General features: G+C 35.6%; 1 protein-coding gene across 8 annotated transcripts in view; it reads right to left on the minus strand.

Annotated features, from left to right (window-relative positions):
- Positions 1–22,396, minus strand: part of ATXN2 (ataxin 2) — a 114,994-nt gene that overhangs the window by 23,117 nt on the left and 69,481 nt on the right. For 5 of the 8 annotated variants that reach the window (XM_038575099.1, XM_038575092.1, XM_038575098.1 and 2 more), the window contains exons 10-18: positions 20,546–20,755; positions 17,792–17,974; positions 15,199–15,396; positions 14,696–14,803; positions 14,367–14,437; positions 7,694–7,998; positions 6,291–6,354; positions 5,347–5,499; positions 4,898–4,964 (exon numbers count right to left, since the gene is read on the minus strand). In XM_038575099.1, coding sequence (XP_038431027.1) covers positions 4,898–4,964; positions 5,347–5,499; positions 6,291–6,354; positions 7,694–7,998; positions 14,367–14,437; positions 14,696–14,803; positions 15,199–15,396; positions 17,792–17,974; positions 20,546–20,755 — 1,359 coding nt within the window. The remainder of the gene's footprint in view (positions 1–4,897; positions 4,965–5,346; positions 5,500–6,290; positions 6,355–7,693; positions 7,999–14,366; positions 14,438–14,695; positions 14,804–15,198; positions 15,397–17,791; positions 17,975–20,545; positions 20,756–22,396) is intronic. The other 3 variants (XM_038575093.1, XM_038575095.1, XM_038575097.1) reach the window with 2 other exon arrangements.

Raw genomic sequence — 22,396 nt, forward strand, 5'->3', positions numbered from 1 at the left:
CTGATGATAAAAGGGATGATCCACTGACTAGGATGGAAGTGATGAGGTAACATACAAGTGGAAGAGACTGGGTTGGAAGTAAGACTTCTCTGAATGGCCCCTTTATGTAATTTCCACGTTGAAATTTTATAAATATTTTGCAGTTAAAAATACAATTAACACAATAAAAAAGCTACCCATAACAAATGAAAACAAATCCAATCAGACTAGTCTACCTATATATCAAATCACCAACCTAACCTAGTAACTACAGAAGACAGTATTTTGGAAATAACAAGGATATTAAAAACTTCTCACTCTGAAAACTGGCACTTAAAGAATTCTAAATGAAACAGATACTAAGGAAAACTAGTACTGCAAATAAATACTAAATTTTATTCTGTAGTATAACAATTAGACAAACATTTAAAAAATACTTTATATACATTATAGCAAAATGTAAATAAGCCCACCTCTAAGTTCGGTCCCTATGATCCTGTCTCCTGGTATCTACATGGTTGTATAGTCCCCTCCCACTATACCAGGTTTGTTTTGTGTGATCTATAGCACATTGTAGAAGCTATATCGCTTCCAAGGTTATATTGTAAAACACATTGCAGCTTCCATTTAGATGGAGAAGCCAGATGCCATGTTATGACCAGCACTATCTTGTCAATAGCTCTGAATCTGGAGGCAGATCCTCCAGCCCCATTTAACCACCCTTCAGATACTACAGTTCTAACCAACATCCTGGCTGCAACTTCATAAGAGACTGAGGCAGAACCACCCAGTTAAGCCATTCCTGAATTTCTGACCCCCAGAAACTGTGAAATAATTTGTATTTGTTGTTTTAGGCAGCGAAGCTCTGTGGTAATTTGTTAAAAGATAATACAGGGACGTCTGGGTAGCTTAGTCAGTTATGCATCAGACTCCTGGTTTCAGCTCAGGTCATGAACTCTGGGTAGTGAGACTGAGCCCCTAGTTGGGCTCTGCATTGAGCAGGAAGTCGGCTTGAGATTCTCTCCCTCTGCACCTCTTTTTCTCTCTCTCTAATAAATAAATAAAATATTTTTTTAAAGGATAAATAGTAACTGTATTATTTATCCGAGTTACTATTTTTACAAGGTTTTCAATGGAAAAGAAAAAGAGATGCAAGCAAAAAGTCACTGTAAAAATCTTGTAATGTTAACTTGATTGGATATATCAGTGTGAATTTCCTAATTTTGTGCCCTGAAGAAGCCAAGATCCAGTAACTTAACAGTATATTTAATGACCTGAAAATGGTTTGTAAATACTATTTCCCCCCAAAAGAATCAGGGTTCCTTGAAGTAATGTGGATTTAGGTCTGAGTTTAGAAAAACATTAGCCTGAGACATCTTATTTACAACAGAAACTAAGGAAGCTATCAAAGACAAATTAGTAGGGGGTGCCTGGGTGGTTCAGTTTGTTAAGCGTCTGATTTCGGCTCGGGTCATGACCCCAGGGTCCTGGGATTGAACCCCATGTCAGGCTCCCAGCTCAGTGAGGAGTCTGCTTCTTCCTCTCTTCTGCCCCTCCTGTGTGCTCTAATAAATGAATAAAATCTTAAAAAAAAAGAAAAGAAAACAAGCGAGTAGTAAAAGGACACAGTCCTTTCAACCAACTTGAAATGACTGGGAGTGATAAAAGATGGGACAATAGGAGCAGCAAAGAGAGTAACTGACTAAAACACAATGAATATATAATCGCATATGAAAATCCATACATTCATAATACTTAAAAAAGAAGGGGATGAGAATCACATCCTTCAAAACAAATTCATTAGAACACTACTGAAAAGTGTCAAAGACATCAACTCTTCACTGAAAACTGATACTTAAGGCAATTTTAAGCACTTAAATTTAAGCATTTATCCTAACTTTCCTGTACCAGTTATTTCAAGATAACTATATATATGGCCCTAGTTGAAAAGAACAGTCCCTTATAGGATTATTCTAGCTAATAAACAGAAAAATGCCAGGAATTCAGAAATCACAGTTTTTGAACTCCTAATTGCAATGATTTTCAAAGTATGATCGCAGACCATCAGCTTTACTAAGGAACTGGTTTTATAAATTGCATATATACCTAAAACCTACTGAATTGGAAACTCTCAGGCTAGACGGGGCAATCTGTGTTTTTTAACAAAATGGCCAAGTGATTTTGATACACACTAAAATTTGAGAACCAGAGCCCTAACAAATTATATGGAAGAGTGACAGAAAACTTTACATCGGGGGTGGAGGGGGGTTGGGGGGAAATTGAGCTATCACCACCTGAGCTCTTAATTTTACCAATACTCAAAGTAGGACCAGATATCGTACACCTCCTGAATGATCCAATATAAAGCACTCACAATCATGTATTATTTTATTCTTACATTTCTCCCTCCTCCCAAATTAAACCTGAATGTAATCAATGATATCACAAGAAGTAAAGAAACAATCTAGAATATGGGACATTCCTACCTAACTGGTTTCTGCCACAAAGTAATAAATAACAGAGGAAAAAGCAGCAGGGGAATTATAGATATATAATTAAATGTAATAATGTACTGATCTTATTACTTTGATATATATTCCAAAAAAACCAACTGTAAAAAATATATTCTTTTTTCAAAAAACAGATTTTATTTATTTATTTTAAAGTACGAGAGAGCACAACAAGCGAGGGAAGAGCAGAGGGAGAGGAAGAAGCAAGAACCCCTATTCCCCCCAAGCAGCAAGCCAGACATTGGATTTGATCTTAGGACCCCAGATCATGAGCTGGGCGAAGGCAGGGACATCCAAATGAATAAGCCACCTAGGTGCCCCTATAAAAATATATTCGTGACTCAATCAAGGTTATATGCTTATGGTGATTATTAGATAAAAAGGGATTACTATTTTATAAAGTGTGATAATAGACCTCTGGCTATCTAAGAAAAATGTCCATACTCAAAGAGATACACACTAAGTATGCAGAAATAAAATGGCATGATGTCTGGGATTTACTTTAAATACTTCAGCAAAGGAACAAAGCACTCCTCAAGTAAATATGACAAAATCTTGATAATCACCAAATCTGAATTATGGACAAAGCAATTATCTCATCATTTTGCACCTTCTTAGCACAGCACATGTTTAGAGCTGCTGTTCTCTGCAATGTGCCTGCTCTACCTTCCAGGAAATGGCTCTATAACATTAGATTAAGGGTTCCTCAGAGAGTGTAACTTCTGTCTATGGAAATGACAGTGCTGCCTGAAGTTAAAGTGCCTCTCACATAAGAGTCATGTGTTTGCTTTCACTGCAGTTATCTTTTTTTTTTAACATAGCATAACATTGCACTGTTTTAACCATTCATTAAAGTATCAAACCAGGTAGTAATATAGAAACACCTTAATAATTAACCTCATTCAAAATGGCACTAAAAAAAACTTTTTTCCACCTGAACTTTTTTAGGCCCAAAGAAGATGATTAATCCTAAAGTTAGATAAAATTTAAAAAATTTTTAAAGATTATTTATTCATGAGAGACAGAAAGAGAGAGAGAGAAAGAGGCAGAAACACAGGCAGAGGGAGAAGCAGGCTCCATGCAGGGAGCCCGACGTGGGACTCGATCCTGGGACTCCAGGATCAAGCCCTGGGCCAAAGGCAGGCGCCAAACCGCTGAGCCACCCAGGGATCCCCCCATAAATTTAAATTATTGAAGCTACGGCTCTTTCAGCAGGCTCCATATTCAAAGGCAAGAGAATACCATACTTGTTTAAAAAAAAATTAAGAATTTTAATTATTAACATCCACAAAATGACAAATATTGAGGAAAGTTTAATGATTTAAGAAGTGAAAGTTTTAGGTATTATTGGGCACTGAGAAGTATCTTTTTATTTATTTATTTAGAAGTATCTTTTTAATATAAATCATTCTACTTTCTATAGTTTCTCAATAAAATGATAGCAATTAACAGCTCTCTACCTAGACAGTGAAAAAGGACACCCTTTGGCATTTGCCCACATTAAAAGATTTCCCTTTAAGATCAGTATGTGTTTTTTTTCCATGAAGGCTGTTTAATCACACAAATCTAGAATACTAAATCACACAACATTCTCACTTTATTTAAAGGCTGATTTATTAATTTGAGGGTAGGGAGGGGCAACGGGAGACAGAAAGAGAATCCTAAGCAGACTCTGCATGAAGCCTGATGCAGGGATTGATCTCATGACCCTGAGATCATGGACCCACCCAGAGTCGGGAACTTAACTGACTGGACACCCCACAACATTTTCATTTTAAAGATGAAGAAACATCTCTCTACTATAAAGATTTTGATGGTGTCTGAAGTGAGCTACTCCTCAGCTCAAAAAGAAATTCTTGATTGAGATGGGGGGATTGTATGTTAGTATAAAATAAAAAGATCAATAACCTGGTAAATTAATTTAGCAAACACTTTTTTCAAATTTAACAATGAAAACTTCAACAATCATTCTTTTTGAAGAGGATCTTAAACAATCACAACTGATGAGCGTATCTTTTCCCCAGGTTTTCTTCTTATAAAAACATCTAAGGGGCACCTGAGTAGCATACTCGGTTGAGTGTCCAACTCTTGGTTTTGGCTCAGGTCAGGATCTTAGGGTTGTAAGATGGGAGTCCTGTGTTGGGCTCTGCCCTCAATACAGAATCTGCTTGAGTTTCTCTTTCCTTTTGCCCCTCCCTTCTCTTTTTCTCTCAAATAAATGAATAAATCTTTAAAAAAAAAAAAAAAAAGGCGCATCCGAATACCTTATGTAATGCTGGGTATCACAAGTCAATGCACAGGCTCATCAAAAGTCAAAGGCGAACTATAAATACTTATTCATTATAAATTAGTTACTTAATTTATGCAGCATGCAGACTACAAGCAAACACAGGCAGGATTATTCTCACCTTTACCTGCTCTATATGTCTTGGCTTGATTCACTGGCATGGGCGTCATAGGTATAGGGTATAAAGGCTTGAGAGAATTAAAAAAAAAAATGAAGATTAGGCTTTTCAGATAATAAGAATGTACTTTACTATTTTCTCTTAGTTGTACATTACTAGAGAGCTAGCTCTGAGGTTTCCTGATTCTCTAGGAGTCATTAGAAAATAAAATCACACCCACATCTAAAAGGACAAACCCCAAACTGCAGTAAATCTAAACCATCTTTCTTTCTCACCAGAAAATATTCTCAGATTTAAGTTTTTATACTAACAACATACCATGCTATTGCATGCCTTCTTCTTTTAAATATTTTTGTTTTGCCATTACTGCCTCAAGTCACTACCGATAGAGTGCTTGGTGACAAATACAAATAACGAAGGAGAGTAAATGAACATCAAATTCTAGGACTTACTTGCACGCCTGGGCTCACTGGGACTGGATACATCATATTTGGTGCAAAACAAACAGGCTGAGTATAAACTGGAGCTGGCTGCTGATGGCCCACCATAGATGGGCTAGGTTGTGCTTGAGGACGAGGTGAAGTTGGGGTGGTAGAAGGCTTTGGCTACAAAAATAAAAATCTACTATCTTAAGGTGAAAAGCTATTATTGCCATCTGTAAACTGATCTTCCCCATTTTTCTAAGTTCTATTTGTTTCTAATTACTCCCTTTTAGTGAAAAACAAAAACAAAAAAACTTTTAGAAAATAAATTTTCATGTTTCAAATAAAAGGAAAAACAGAAAGTTAAACTTGCCAATTAATGTATTACATTATATTGCCAACTTATCAATAATACTTTAAAAATAGGGATGCCTGGGTGGCTCAGCAGTTGAGCATTTGCCTTTGGCTCAGGGTGTGCTCCTGGTGTCCCGGGTTCGAGTCCCACATCAGGATTCATGCATGGAGCCTGCTTCTCCCTCTGCCTTTGTCTCTGCCTCTCTCTCTCTCTCTCTGTCTCTCATGAATAAATAAATAAAAATCTTAAAAAAAATACTTTAAAAATAGTTGTGATTTTTAAGGAATTGGAGAGTGTTATTAAAAAATAAACAAATATCTTCTAACAAATCCAGTAGAAAAAAAATTATCTAAAACCGGAGGTTCTAGCTAGCCAGGCAGTCAAAAAAGATGCAAAGATTTACCCCAGATCACATCTAATTGACAAAATAAAACAAGAATCTTTTCAATGACTCAAAACTATTCATGAATTGACCATGTAAGAAAAAAGAACTTAAACCACAAGTTGTTTCAGCATCCTGTAAGTGAATTTAGAAACAGGTATGGAGAAAATACTACTACCAATAATAAATTTATTTTTTGAGAGACTATGATTACTTCAAAGAGAGAAACAAACTTACCTGAGAAAAGGAACGAGGGTTGAACTCCTTTGCATTAGGATTCAAAGTTGACTTTCTCACTTGCCTAAACCAGGGGAAAATTAAGAAGGGCCAGTAAAATCTGCATGGAACTTATGTTTGTCTCGACAAGTCTTCTATACCTTTTTAAATTGCTAAACATACATTAAACAAGTCTTACTAAATCACTAATCCTATTCAATAAAACATGTATTTCTGACTCCTTAATCTGAGACTCCTTAATCTGATAAAGACAGGCCAAAAAAGGGGCAATTTTTTAAAATGGGAGCTGGGGTGGCTCAGCTGATTAAGCAACTGACTCTTGATTTTGGTTGAGGTCATGGTCTTGGGGTTCTGGAAATAAGCTCTACCCTGGGCCTGCACTCAAGAGTCTGCTTGAGGATTCCCCCTGCCCTCCCTCCCCCAACCATGCACACTTGTACATGTACTATTTCTCTAAAATAAAGAAATATATCTTCAAGTGTTCTCTCAAAGACAACAAATCAACTTAAAATGAGAAGACAAAATATCCCTAGAGCAATCCCTAATATACCAATTCTCTAGAATGCAGTATTTTTTTTCTTTTTTCAGAGATTTTATTTTTACATAATCTCTACACACAATATCACACACAGGGTCAAATCCACAACCCTGAGATCAAGAGTCTCATGCTCTGCCAACTAAGCCAGTCAGGCACCCCCTAGCATGCAGTATTTTCTAATGTGACCAAGTGTTCTTTCTATATGACACAAGTTGGGAAGAATCATTAATACAAATTTTTGCCTCAAATTAAGAAAAAGCACTCTTTGACAGATCAACAAGCTGCATTCCAAAAGTTCAGCTGTAAATGGACTGCATGGAACCCAGAACAGATAAATTAAGGGTGGCTAGGTTCTGAGGCTAGCCCACGAAGATCCACTCAATTGAAATATATTGAATATGGAGAATTACATTTATCTTAACAAGTCTAACCATTAACTAAATCATTATTTCTGATGGAAAACATATTGAATTCCAAGCAAGGGCAGCAGATACTTCTTTCTCTTCTTGGCCGCAGCAGTTCTTGGTTCTAACAGCAGGGCTAGGAGGTGGTTACTGACTAGCATCCAGGGGATATACTTCTCAAAAGCCAGAATTTTTCAACTCCCTGTACATTTACAGAAAAAAAAATCTTTCTTAATTTAGTCTAGTTTTTGGCCATGGGGAACAAAAATGGGGAAGGAAAAGGAGTATGGAGTGCAAAAACCTAATTTACTTAAGATGTCATTTGTTTAGATCAGTTGTTTTTAACTTGAGGGCTACTTATAAAGCAGTCCAAAAGTCCAGATAGATTCTTGAGCTGGAGGGCCCTGTACACTTTAAAAAGAAGAAAATAACAGGATGTGCTCAGTTCAAAGTTTACTCACTCAGCTGCATCTTTCTTCTCTTCTTTATCATCTTTCTCTTGTTTACATCCAGGACTGGAAGTCTGAACCCCTTGGGATGTGACCTCAGGTCCCCTCTTGTGCTCCGTATTACTGAGGATTGAAGGGGAAATGCTGGGACTGTTCGGTTTGCTGCTGCCACTGGTGCAATTGCTGCTACTATTTTCAATGAAAGAATCCTTAGCATTTGGTTCAATTTTGTCTTTGAGCAAATCTCTTGATTTTTCTCCCTCTCTATTTTTGTTTAGCAGTTGATCCATAGATTCAGAAGTAGAACTTGGCTGTAACTAAATAAAGGAAATAATTATACTTAAGTATTTTTAAAAACTCTATAATCAATATCCTCCATGAGTACACGCAAACTAGTATTATTTGTAAGCATGATATATATCAAATAAGGCTTTTTACATATTTTAATAAGAGTAATGTACTTATTATAAAGCAATAATAACATACACAGAACACAACCATAGTCATCTAAGCACTCAAACGTCCTAATCTCAAAAGTTAAATATTTACTACCTATATGTGTCAGAAATTGTACCTGCTGGTATGGAAATTATGGAACAATTCCTATCCTCACAAAGCTTACCATCTGGGTAAGATCAGATACATAACAAAATTTAGTAAATGTTATGGGATCCTAAAGGAAAAGCAGTTTATAGAAAAAGGTGGTTTCTCAATGGAAGTGTCATCTCTTCTAAGGTATAAAAGACTGGGTTGGTGGGGGGGGGGGTAGTTTGGAAAACAGAATTGTCTAAGCTAAAGAAACATGTTTAAAAACCCAAGAGAAAGGGAAAAGATGGCCCCACTGTGAAACAGAAAAACACTAGTGGACTAAGACCTGGACCTGGACTGAAGAACTAGTGAGCTGGCAAGTCAGAAGTATGGGGATTCAGAGGGACACTGAACTAGACAGGTTGGACAATTAGACCTTCTACCCTGCAAAGGAGTGTAAAACACAAGTACCATGCAGAAGGGTAGAAGGCAAAGATGTTAGCAAAGTAAGTGCTGGGGTTTTTAGGTTTGCAGGCCAGAAGCAATCAATGCTACTACTGTCTGAAGATGATTTAAGATGCCCTATTCCAAAGAAAGAAAAGAGTAACAGCTGAAGGAAATATTAAGAAAAAAAAGGAAAAGGAAAAAGAAAAGGAGAAGCAGCCAAAGTGGCAATGAGAGAATACAGCACAACTCTAAGCAGTAAGAAGGGACTGCAAGGGCTGGACAGAAATGATCTCTCCAGGCTCAGGACAGGCAAACCTATGCCAAAATGTCACTACTGAGGCCCTTGGCATCTGGGCAAGAGGCATCATGCATCAAGGGAGCATCTCAAGCTTCAGTGCATCACCAATATAGTTACAGAATCCACAAGCAGCTCATGGCAAAAGGTCATGAAGATCATTTATTTGGACCCAGAGGCAACTTAAGTCACCCTCTAGGCATTTAATGTTGAAGCTGGCATTTGTTCACATCAAACGATGTTCCTTTAGCAGGAACTATCTATGTAACAGATGAACTGTATACTAAGATTTGAGTATTTACAAGAATCTTTGCAGTGAGGCAAAAATGGGACTTTTAAAAATATATTATTCATAAAATGGAAAACATAACTAAAGTACTCACTATGGGTTGGACATTGTTCTAAATGATTTATAAACTCATTCATTTAGGTGCTAAAACAGATCTTTGTGATATAGACACCACTTTACAAATGGATAAACTATGGTACAATTCATGCTTTTCAGCATTCTGCTATATTTCCTATCTGCAGTATACTAAGTAAACCTAAGTAAAACTAAGGTGTTTTTTATTTTTTTCAAAAATTGAGCCACTTCTCTTGAAAAATAATTGATGTATAAATTTATTTGTTTCGGGTGTACACCACAATCGTTTAATATATGTATATATTGCAAGATAATGTCTAGTTAACAGCCATAACTGCAGTTGCCAATTTTTTCTTACATTGAGAACACATAAGTGAGATTAATGCAATTCTTTGTCTTAGTCTTATTCCACTTAGCATAATGCCCTCAAGGTCCATCAATGTCGCAAATAACAGGATCTATTTCCTTTTTATGCTTCAATATACCCATATATGTGTGTGTGTACGTACCCATGTGCACATGTGTATTTATACAGATACATATGCACATGTGTACATGTGGTGTGTATATATACATATACAATTTTGTTTATTCATTCACCCATCAACAGACACCTAGGCTGTTTCCATGTCTTGGCTACTACAAATAATGCTGCAATGAACATAGAGGCATAGTTATCTTTTTGAGCTACTATTTTCATTTCCTTTGTATAAATACCCAGAAATGGAACTCCTAGATCATATGGTAGTTCTATTTTTAATTTTTTAATTTTTGAGGAACCTCTATACAGTTTTCCTTAGCAGCTGTACCACTTTTTGTTTCTACCAAAAGTGTCTATCTTGACCAGTGTTATTTTCTTATTATTTTGGTAACAGCCATTCTAAAGGTGGTATTTCATTGTGGTTTTGATTTGCATTTCCCTGGTGATTAGTGAGCTACCTGTTGGCCAGCTGTTATGTCTTCTTTGGAAAAGTGTTTGTTTACATCCCCTGCCATTTTTTGATGTTTCTTTCTTCTACTTCTTCTTCTTCTTCTTCTTCTTTTTCTTTTTTTTTTTTTTTTGTTACAGATTTGTAGGAGTTCTTTATGTATGTTGGATATTTACTCCTTATCAGTTATGTGATTTGCAAATATTTTCTCCAGGCAGTAGGTTCCTTTTCATTTTGTTGGTTTCCTTTGCTGTGCATTATTTTTGCTTATTACTTTTGCTTGTGATGTCAAATAAAAATATCAATGCCAATCATTGCCAATATGAAGGAACTTACTGCTTTTATTTCCCTGTAGGAGTTTTCAAAGTCTTTAATCCATTTTGAGTTAATTATTGTGTGTAGTATAAGGTGGTCCAGTTTCATTCTTTTCTATTTATTTTAAAATTTAGAGAGAGAGCACACAAATGAGAGCAAGAGGAGGGGCAGAAGGGAGAGGTAGAGGGAAAGAGAGAATCCCAAGCAGACTCTGCACTGAGTATAGAGCCAGTGCAGAGGGCTCAATCTCATGACCCTGAGATCATGACTGGAGCTGGAATCAAGAGTCAGATTCTTAACCGAGCCACTTAGGTGACCCAGTTTCATACTTTTAAATGTGACTGTCCAGTTTTCCCAACACCATTTAAAGAGGAGACTGTCCCTTCTCCATTCTTTTCTTTTCTTTTCTTTTTGAAGATTTTGAGAGAGACAGAGACACACACAGAGAGAGAGCATACACGCATACATGCACAAATGGGAGGAGGGGCAGAGAGAAGCAGACTCCCTGATTAGCATGGGGCCCGACATGAGGCTTGATCCTAGGATCCTGAAATCAATCACAACCTGAGTCGAAATCAATAGTTGGATGCTTCACCAACTGAGCCACCCAGGTGCCCCTCCCTTTCTCATTCTATATTCCTGGCTCCTCTGTCATAAATTAATTGACCATATATATATGGGTTTATTTCTGGACTGTTTTTGTATAATTGACCTATGTGTTTGTTCTCATGCCAAGAACATCCTTTTATTTATTACTGCAGCTTTATATATAGTTTCAAATCAGGGAGCATGATATGCCTCCAGCTTTTCTCTTCTTTCTCAGGATTGCTTTGGCTATTTGAAATCTGTAGTAACACATAATTTCTAGGATTGTTGGTTCTATTTCTATGAAAAATGTCATTGCAATTTTGATAGGGACTGCATTAACCTGTAAGTTGCTTTGGGTAGTATGGACGTTTAAAGGGAAAACGGAAATTCTTATGTGACTTACAGAACAAGAAAATGTTGATTGCCAATAAAGCATCAGAGTATGTACATAGGAATTAATATTTTGAATACATACTATGTGTCATGTATACGTACTATGTGTCATGTACTATATTAAATGCCTTACAATAATATCTCATTTAATTCTCATAAGAACACTATGAACAAACATTAACAAAGTAAAAAGACAACCTACATAATGGTAGAAAAAATTTGCAAACCATGTATTCCATGTAAGACTTTTACACAGAATACATACAGAAGTCTTATAATAAGACAACTCAGTTTTTAAATGGGCAAAGGACCTGAACAGACATTTCTCTAAAAAAAGATTTACAAATGGCTAATGAACACATAAAAAGATGCTCAACATCATTAGCCATTAGAGAAATGCAAATCAAAATTACAGTGAGATACCACAAGGATGACTATAATAACAAAAACAGTAACAAGTTTTGGCGGAGAAGCAGAAATCCTCCTATGCTCCTGGTGGAAACATAATACTGCAGATGCTTTGGCAAACAGCCTGGAGTTTTTCTCAAAAGGTTAAAGACAGTGTTACCATAGGACCCAGAAGTTCCACTCTTATGTATATATACCCAAGAGAAATGCACTCAGGTGACCAACTTTTGGGTTTCAACTCAGGTCCTGATCTCAGGGTTGTGTAATCAAGCCCCATGTCAGGCTCTCTGCTGATTGGGGAGTCTGTGAGATTCTCTCTCCCTCTCTCTCTGCCCCACCCCTTGCTCGCACACACACTCTCAAATAATTTTTTTTTGTTAAGATTTTATTTACTTATTTGAGAGAGAGAGAGTGCACAGCAGGGGAAGTGGCAGAGGAAGAAGCATGGCAGGGAGCCTGATGCGAGGCTTGATCCCAGGACTCTGGGATCATGAAGATGCTTAACCGACTGAGCCATCCAGGTGCCCCTAAAATAAACAAAATGAATCTCAAAAAACAAAGAAACAAAAAAACAATGAAGTACTTAATGCTTAACCAACTGAGCCATACAGTTACCCTTAAAATAAATAATTAAAAAAAATAATAATGAAAAGCATTATGTTAAGTGAAAGAAGCCAGACACAAAAGGCCTCATATTACATGCTTCCATTCACATGAAATGTCCAGAACAGGCAACCATATAGAGAAAGAAAGTAGACTGTTTAGAACCTAGGTAAAGGGGATTGGGGAGGGTGGGGGGACAGGGAGGGTGTGTGTTTGAAAGCAAAAGATCAATGTGACTCCTAAGGGGTATGGAGTTTCTTTTGGAGGTGAAGAAAATGTTCTAAAGTTGACTGTGGTAATGACTGTATAATTCTGTGAATAAACATAGCTACTGAATTGTACACACTTCTATGGCTAAATTATATGACATGTAAATTATATCTCAATAAGACTGCTATAAGAAATATACTAACTCATGCTTCAAAGTAAAAAGTTTTCTTTCCTTCATAACATAATAAATTCAATGTAAGGGACGGAATGCTTGACTGTAAAAAACAATGCTGAGAAAATAAAAAGAAATGGGCAATACCTATAGCATGAGCTCATTTACATCAAATGGAAGATCATGCAAAATATCACCTAATCCTTAAGAAGATATTCAGATGCAGTGTAAAGAACTGCAAACTCTTCCCTCTGCCAGGGGATGCATCTGAGAAGGCCAAATACACAGGAGGCCTTTAATTGTGTTGGGGTGCATGACATATTAACCTGAGTATCTGGGCATTCAGAAATAATTCTGTCATGTCCATGGATTAACTATGGCTTAAAAAATTAAAATTTAAATTCACAACCACTAACAGCATTAAGTTGAATAGATAAGTTGTGATAAAGTATGATATATAATATTTTTAATGGTTCCAATAAATATGAAGCTATCAGCAAAAAAAAAAATATTAAAAGTTTTAGGAAGCTAACACAGGCTACGAAAAGGCTGCCTTTTGCATTTGATTCATCTCTTAAGTCAGCCATTTTCTCAAAGACTGATAATCAGATCTTTTCCTAAGAAACTAAGTTTCAGGAAGACTTCTTGAATTGGTCCCAAAATATGACTTGATATGCAAGGTGTATTAATTTTTTTTTTTTTTTGCAAGGTGTATTATAATAAACATTGTGCGAAAGAATGCAATGGTCACCCAAGAGAGATTAGAGTAAGTTCAGCAAAACTTAAAACAGAAATGATATTAGAGACCAATTTCTACCACAGTACATTTGTGCACAAAATGCAAATCTGCAACTACCTTAGAACATTGGGGTCCAGTACATCTTCGATTGGCCCCATCAGATAATGCCTTGGCTTTGCTGTACTCTTCAATGAATAAAGCAATCAAATGAGCACCAAATAATAACTTATGCTATGACTGGCTTCAAAAGTCAAAAATTCTTTTTCATTGATATCTGTATAGTTCTCAAAGCTCATGATTTTAGTTACTTACTGAAAGTACAGACAGGGGCACCTAGGTGGCTCAGTCCATTAAGCAAATGACTCTTGATTTGGCTCCGGACGTGATCTCAGGGTCATGAGACTGAGTCTTGCATCAGGCTCTGTGCTCAGCCTGTAGTCTACTCGAGAGTCTTCTCTCCCTCTCCTTTTATCCCTCTCCCCCCTCCCATGTTCTCTCCCTAAAAATAAGGTAAGTAAAAAGCACAGGTAAAGAACTTCAAGAGTGGTTAGCTTTCTATGGACATGGTTCAATGTTTCTGGATGTGTATATAATGCATTTTTGTTAAATGAAGGATTTTTAAATTCTGAAAATTTAAAAATTATGTTTAATATTCATTTTTAAAATTCTAATTCATTAAACAATAGCAACTTACCCTAAAATCATTCTTAAACTTCTTTAAGTCATCAATCTGTTTTCTATGTTCAGAAACAATTGGTGATATACCTGCAAAATTATGAACTGTTAAATATAAACTTATTGTAAATCTTTAACTTAAAATTCTTTTAGGATGAGATATTAGAAATGAAAATAAACTTTTATTCAATATATTAATTACAGTTTTTGACATCTGTCAAATTATGCATTTAAATATGCACAATCCTAAGAAAAAGTGTTGACCAAAAACAATCTGTACTGGGCATGAGTTTAGACATCTCCTTCCTATTTCCACAATTATACTGAAAGACTTTTTAAAGCTCTAACCTTTATTTTCAGTCTTTGAGAAGCTAGGTGATGTCTCATTGGGCTTCATATTTTCTTTATTCCCTGCAGGAGAGTTCTGCCTCTGATCTTGAAGCCTGGAATCTTTAGCTAAAAAAAAAAAAATATATATATATATATATATATATATATATATTTTTTTTTTTTTAAAGTAAAATGGGAAAATATTTAACAATTTTTATTTCTTACAGTTTTTGGAAATAAACATTTACATTTAACCAGAAGCTTTTCTCTTTTGCAGACATATGAAACACCAGTAACTTTATACTGATATTTACTACTTAGAATGTTAACTCTCTTAACAACATTCAAGAGTAACATATATGAAATTAGTAGGATATAAAAACTAACTTCATTTACAAAATTTTAAATGTATACTCAAATATATACCTATAAATAAACATAGCATTTTTCATATAATTAACGTTAAACTCTAACACTCAAGTTCACAAAAGATATGGAGCTGGAAGCCCTTTCTTACATACCCTCAATCGATGGGGTAACAGCTCTGTTGGATGCAGGACTGGCAGGCGTAGGAGATGCAGCTGGAACAGGCATAGCAACAGCTTCAGCTGGAATAATACCAGCTTGAGGAGAAGCAAGAACAGGCCCACCAGGATTATTTCCAATACTGTTCTGTCTGGGAGACCTGGGTCTGTGAGTTTTAGGGGATAATCTTGGAACTAGAAAAAAGAAAAGTTATCCATTACATTCTCAGCTCAAATGTCACTTCCTCAAAGAGACTTCTTTGAAAAATCTAGGTGAAATAGTCCTAAATCAACCACCATCCCAATTATTCTTTATCCTATCAACCTGTTTTCTTTCAACGTCTTAGGGATTATGGTGGTAATTGAAAACACAAATACCTGAAGAACGGCAGCAATTACTAACACCTAAGTACAACTGTAGTTTTTCCTTGTAACTAAATAGATTTAATTCTAAAAGGCAGTGCTTTATTTTTTTTAATTTATTTATTTATGATAGTCACACAGAGAAAGAGAAAGGCAGAGACACAGGCAGAGGGAGAAGCAGGCTCCATGCAGGGAGCCCGATGTGGGATTCGATCCTGGGTCTCCAGGATCGCGCCCTGGGCCAAAGGCAGGCGCCAAACCGCTGCGCCACCCAGGGATCCCTAAAAGGCAGTACTTTAAATGAAATTAGAAACTGGCTTTCTAAGACAAGGTAATAACCACTTTTTAAGATGAAGACAGCAACATTCTCCACTAAGAAGCGAGATGTTTCTTTAATAATGACGTGGGGTGAGGGGGTCCCAAAGAAACAGGCTTGTTTCTTCTTCAAATAATAAACTCAAATACCTTTTGGCAGCTTGCAGCCAATCTCGTATGTTCTTTCTAGTGACCTCAAGAGCCACTTTACAATAACAAAGAAAACCGAGAACCAATTTAGCCAAAAGCAGAAGATAATTGACCAGGAATCATGTTCCACCTGACCTAAATATCTAATAGGTTTCCTATTCCATTATAAATCAATTCAAAGGTTTAGAGAAAATGGTTCCATTTGCTTCATTTTAGTGGTCCTTTACTTTTTTAAGTCACAGGATCATGGGAAAGGAAACCATCTGACACGTGTCATTTTTCTAATTAGTATAATAAACCTATAACACCATCCTGTGTGTATTTCCAATAAGTTTTTATTATTTCACTTCTAGAATTATGCTGTTACTCTCACAATTCATTTCCAGATTCTTTGAGTAATGTCAGATGATGAATGGTACAATTGAAGAAAAAGAGATATATTTTTTTTAAGATTTTATTTATTCATGAGAGACAGAGAGAGAGAGAGACAGAGACAGAGACAGAGACAGAGACATAGGCAGAAGACGCAGGTTCCCTGCAGGGAGCCTGACGTGGAACTCGATCCCAGGACTCAAGGGTTACAACCTGGGGCCGAAGGCAGGCGCTTAAATTGCTGAGCCACCCAGGCACCCCAAAAAAAGATTTTTAGAAATTATATTCTCTTGTTAATTGAATTATTTCCTTCTAATAACTATATCTAATTTCTAATTCGATTATACTAATAAAATATCTAATTTCTAGTATCTAATTTCCTTTGGTTTTCCTTGAAGATGGTATATATCAACTAAATTTAATAGAATTGGATATATTTTTTGCTTAAGCTTAAAGATCTTTTTAAATTTTTTTTAAGATTTTATTTATTTATTCATGAGAGACACGGAGAGAGAGAGGCAGAGACACATGCAGAGGGAGAAGCAGGCTCCTCGCAGGGAGCCTGACATAGGACTCGATCCCAGGTCTCCAGGGTCATGCCCTGGGCTGAAGGCAGCGCTAAACCACTGAGCCACCCAAGCTGCCCCCAAGATCTTTTTTTCTTTTAAAGATTCCATGTGCTGATTAAGACAGATTATGACTAAAAAAGCAAAATCACTGCATGCCCTAACTTTCCACAGTTATCATGGAAGCAAAACATTAAGTAGCAGAAGCAGTTTCAGACTGAGCTTACAGTTAATCTTTTTACATATCCTTTATACTTTTATAGCTGCTGTCAACACATTCCTCATCTAATCAGATAAAACGGGCCCCTTGTGTATGTTTGATATTCCTTGTAAGAGAAATACAATCAGGAATTAGTGCCATATACAGATGCTACAGAAATAGAGAACTGTAAACCCAAAATAAATATTTGTGGAACGAATCCATGGACAAAATTGCTAAGACAAGAAATAGTCTGTCCAAATGGTGTTACATACTGTATTTGTTTTATATTTGAGTGATACTTATAAAACTATGAAGTATGTTTATAATTTATGAATCTCATATGAATCTTATCATAAGACCATAAAGTAGAATAGGAAAAAATTACCCTAATCCATTGAGAAAACTGACATTCCAAACAAACACATGGTTTTCTCTAAAACACGGTGAATATGCGGTGCATGCCAGAATAAAAAAAAATATGTTTCCCAATTCCTGGTTACTCCACTACTTTTAACATATATACTTATTATTTCTCAAACAGAGCTTGAGCTCACCCCTTTTTACATGCAGCAGAGTTATAGAATGAACACTGTCATTATGCTCCAAGCCAAGTGTTACCTACCCCCGCTGACCACTGATGACCATGTGCCCCCTGCGGGACTAGTCCTTGCTGCTGGAGGAGCAGCTGCTTCACTTGGTGGGGTATGGGATACAAATTCTAGGCCACTGGAAATGGAACCCCTCCCAGCAGAAACTCTGTGATTTCGAGGGTGTCGCTGGGCCTTTGGGGACATCCTTGGAGGCCCTAAGAAAGGAATATTGAACATCACATAAATGCTACAATGTTCATCAGTACAACTTTTCTGCTAAGTACATATGCCCATTCACACATACATACGCACACTCTCTAATTTCTCCTAGGTTATAAAAGAAAGAATATAAATAAAAAATCCAATTTGGGGCCATATTCTTTCAGAATTATTTTGTGGAATGCGACAATGTTTTACAAATAAATTTTATATTATTTCCCTTGTTTTTTAAAAAAAGAGAGGGATGAAGATGGTGTTAAGAAATTAAACATATGTTTTAACACAAAGATTTTTTAGCAATTTGTTTCATCTATATCCATTACTTGTGGGCATATAAAGAAATGTAATCAATTGTTAATAGAAGTTATGGTTACATGATAGGATAAGCCTTATTTTACCATAGACTTTAAGCTTTCTCCCCTCAAATTTTCTATACTACTTCTAAAGTCAGAAAAAAAAATTTTAAACAAAATGACTATTCATCCCTATATACTTTTATACTATTGAAACATAGTAATATATTTTACAAGCCATGCCTTAAAACAGTCTTCACCTGTTTCTCAGTCTGTCTTCACCTAAGCAGTTCTCAGACTGAACAGACTATAAACTGAAAATTCTATTGTTAAGGCATAAAAGATTAGAATAGATATTTGGAGAAGAAATTTGTACTACATGAATTGTGAAAAATTCTAGATCATTAATTGTCACCATGTTAGTGACTTCCATTTCTAGAGAAAGTTACTCTGCATTTGAACAAAACAATCAGGTGAAATCAGTAGACAAAACAGCTCTCAGTGGAAAAGCCAGGCAGTACTAATATTCAGCAAAACTTGTTCTTAATGTCAAAGCCAATGGTTCTCATTTTGACCTTCCAGTCAAACTCTTTTTTTTTTTTTCCAAACTCTTGAGCATGTCAAATAAACTTGTGCCCTCAGTAGGAATTTAATCATGGACACAATCTTAAAAAGAAATGTTAATGTTATATATTTTAGTTTTCAACTGAAGAAATGATTTATATAAAAAATGACTTAAGAATTGGGTATCTACACATCATATATATTTTTTTATATCCATTTAGAGAAAAAGACCAAGAAGTCATAAGACTTGGTATAGCTCAATGAAATTAAACTCTAACTTGAAAAACAATTCTTTCTTTTTGGTAATATGTAGAATACAAACTACTCTTCTATATTAAACACAGAAAACCACTGTGAATTTAATAGTTTATTTAATAGTTCTATGTATTTAATAGTTCTATGTTTGAAGTTCACACTTTAAAAATGTGTGTCACCTGACTACATAACTGGAAAACATTTTAATTCAAATTAGTTAAAAAGACTGCATAATGTAGCAGCTCTGAATGTGCAAAAGGTATACTTCTGTGTAAACAGTCCCTCCATAAGCAGCCTACAACTTGTTGTAGTGAAGATATTCATACTCACTAAGGAGTCCTATTTTGTTCAAACAATGCACTACAACTAATACTAAAACAGATTTTAACTTTTCATTTAGTGGTTACCATTACCAGCACTTTCCAGCAAGGAAGTCACCTTGAAAATCAATGCAACATGCTGTTCAATGTTAGCCACTTAAATCAAGATCACATGACCTCCCTCTCCCTAGATGGCAACAATTTATTGAAAAGTAGCCAACATAGCTTTCTCCAGGGAAGCACTTTATGCCAGAAAACGGTCTTAGTCTCAACATAAGCTATATCAATTATGATTTTAATGAACAAATCAGATTAAAATGTTAACACAAATACCCTGAGATAGCATTAAAAGGACTTATCATTCAGGAAGTAGCTTTTTTTAACATATGCACTGCATTTATATTAAAATGTGACCTTTCTATAATACCTTCATGTATTTGATATATATCAATGGTGGTATTACCATCAAACATTGCATGAGAATTAAAGGATTTTTTTTTGACAAGGACAAATGGTTTTTATTAACAATGTTTTATCTTAGATGATCAAGGACTTCTTTCAGATTAAGACTTTCACTAGAACATATTACAAAGGTAATTTTCTTAAATTCCTCCAATATAAAACCAATCTCTGTATTATAATCTAAGAGTAGACACACAAAGGCAGCTATATGGAATGTCCCTCTCAAAAAGAACCCCTAAATCACCACTACTGCCTATGGCCAACAAGTAGGTTCACTAGTACCTTGGCCAAGGAGCTGTAAAATGATAGGTTCTGTAGTAAGTCCAAGACCAGGTGAACAGAGTTCCACTGTTTATCATTAACCACTGTTTATAGTGTATATTGAGAGGGACAAAAACATGAGGTAGACCTTCTGGGGCTGTAAAGGATCATCATTATTACCAAAGATAAACTCCCATTCTTATAATCCAAGATAGTTCATAGCTTCACACAGCATTTATTCAATTTCTCTCTAGTGAACAAAAGGTTAATAGAAATAGTTTTAATAAACTAAAGTTAAAACACGGAAATTATAGGTTATTAAATAATGAAGAGGAAACTATTTTGTAATTATAAACTCACATAGGAGTTAAACAAAGACAAACAAAAACATGAACAAATTGTGGTATTGTACCTTCTGAAGACATGCGTTTAGGCATAGTAGAGACAGGAGCTGGAGAACCATGAGCAGAGGGGTGAGACGGGGGTCTGGATGGCCGCGAGGGGGGCCTGGAGGGCGGCCGTGTAGGGGTGGCTGCCCGAGGTGGAAGAGAGTTGGGACCTGACTGGTAGCGAGAAGGTGGGCGAGAGGAAGGAGATGGGCAAGGCGATGGCCAGGGAACACCTGACAGAACAAATGATATGAAGGAAAGTATAAAAACTAAAGAAAAAAATGAGGGAAAAAAGTAAACAGAAAAAAAAGTAAAATGACAAAAATGATTTCTTGTACATTTTAACCCTTTGAGGACAGTCATTTGAATTGTGATAAGTTTTAGCATAACTTAACTCACATGAATTCACATTTTACTTTAACCTCCTTAAAATTAAGTCTGTTTAAATGAACACACGTTCCCAAAGGGTTAATTAGGATCTACACATACTATTGAAGAAGACAGTTAAGACTTTGCCTATTAATCCTGCTTCTATAACTGTTTCTCAATAATCAATTATTAAAAGGAATATAACATAAACTAGATAATTTCACACAATAAATCACAAAACTTAGAAATAAGACTACTTACTATATTAGTTTTAGCTTTTGAAACATGAAAATAAGCAGCAACTAGTATATCCCATTAAAAATGCTGGGTTTTTTTATAACCATCTGTGATTTTCATATAGTTTATACTTGAAGGTAAAATTCAGTTTGAAATCTCATTAAGCAAGTCCATTTAGTAGAAATAAAACATTACTTCTATTTTTTAGAGTCACAGGAGTGACAAAGGTTAATATTCATCACCTTTTCAAAAAACATTTTGATCTTATCAAATTAGAAAAGGGGGGGGGGCCTGCTAAGCAATTTATGCAGTTGAACACTTATTTAAGTGACTGCTTAATAAACAATGCAACTATAGAGCAGTCATCACCAAATAAATTGACAATAATGGATATGCAAAGATCAAGATACACTATGTGTAACATTACATAGCACTTACCTTATCTCAGGAAACAGTCCAGGTCTCCTCTCCATAGGGTTCCACACACTTGAGTATCATACATTTCCTAGCCCCCTTCAGCTTTTTACTTGAAAATTCTGTTCATGAACAACTAAAATTCTTTACTCAGTGAGCAAAGAAATTTCATCCCCAATACTAAGTACAGAAAATACTCAAGAGTGTTTATTTGGAGAGGAATTCTGGAGAAAGACTCAACAGAAATAACTGAAATTGGAAACTTAGTGTTCTCTACTTTTCTAACTTTCTGAACCTAAACGGCTTAAACTGAATGTTCACTTTGTCCCTTAGGTTAGTAAGATAGTATTGCTGTCCAGTATTCCTGACTCACATGAAGGATCCATGACCTATAAGCTATATTCAATCTTAGATTTAGAGGCAGAGCAGAAAAATATCTTCCTACTAAAGATGCAAATCTGTCACTGTACTTACGCTAAGCTTCAATATCCACCCTTTGACTAAGAGTTGTTTTTTTTTTTTAAACACATTTCTTGAACTTCATCTTCCTCACATGACTCTTGGTCATGTCTTGTATGTACATGTATTTGTATACCTCAAATCCTTTCTTGGAAGTAAGCAGAATATTAATGGGTCAACAGTTAATAAGAATTAATCTATATGAACCACTGTTTCACACAGACTAAGATTTTCCATATAAACTATGTCTAAGTAACTTTGTCATCCGGTGTTTTTAAAATTGAGAACCTACCCAAAGTTTCCAATTTCTTTAATATGTGGAGTGTTTTTCGGTCAAGTGAGTATCTGTTAAATTTAGCACTTTATCTTAATACATATTTCATCACAGTATCATA

Source organism: Canis lupus, chromosome 26, assembly GCF_011100685.1.
Source record: "Canis lupus familiaris isolate Mischka breed German Shepherd chromosome 26, alternate assembly UU_Cfam_GSD_1.0, whole genome shotgun sequence".
NCBI classification, from domain to species: domain Eukaryota; kingdom Metazoa; phylum Chordata; class Mammalia; order Carnivora; family Canidae; genus Canis; species Canis lupus.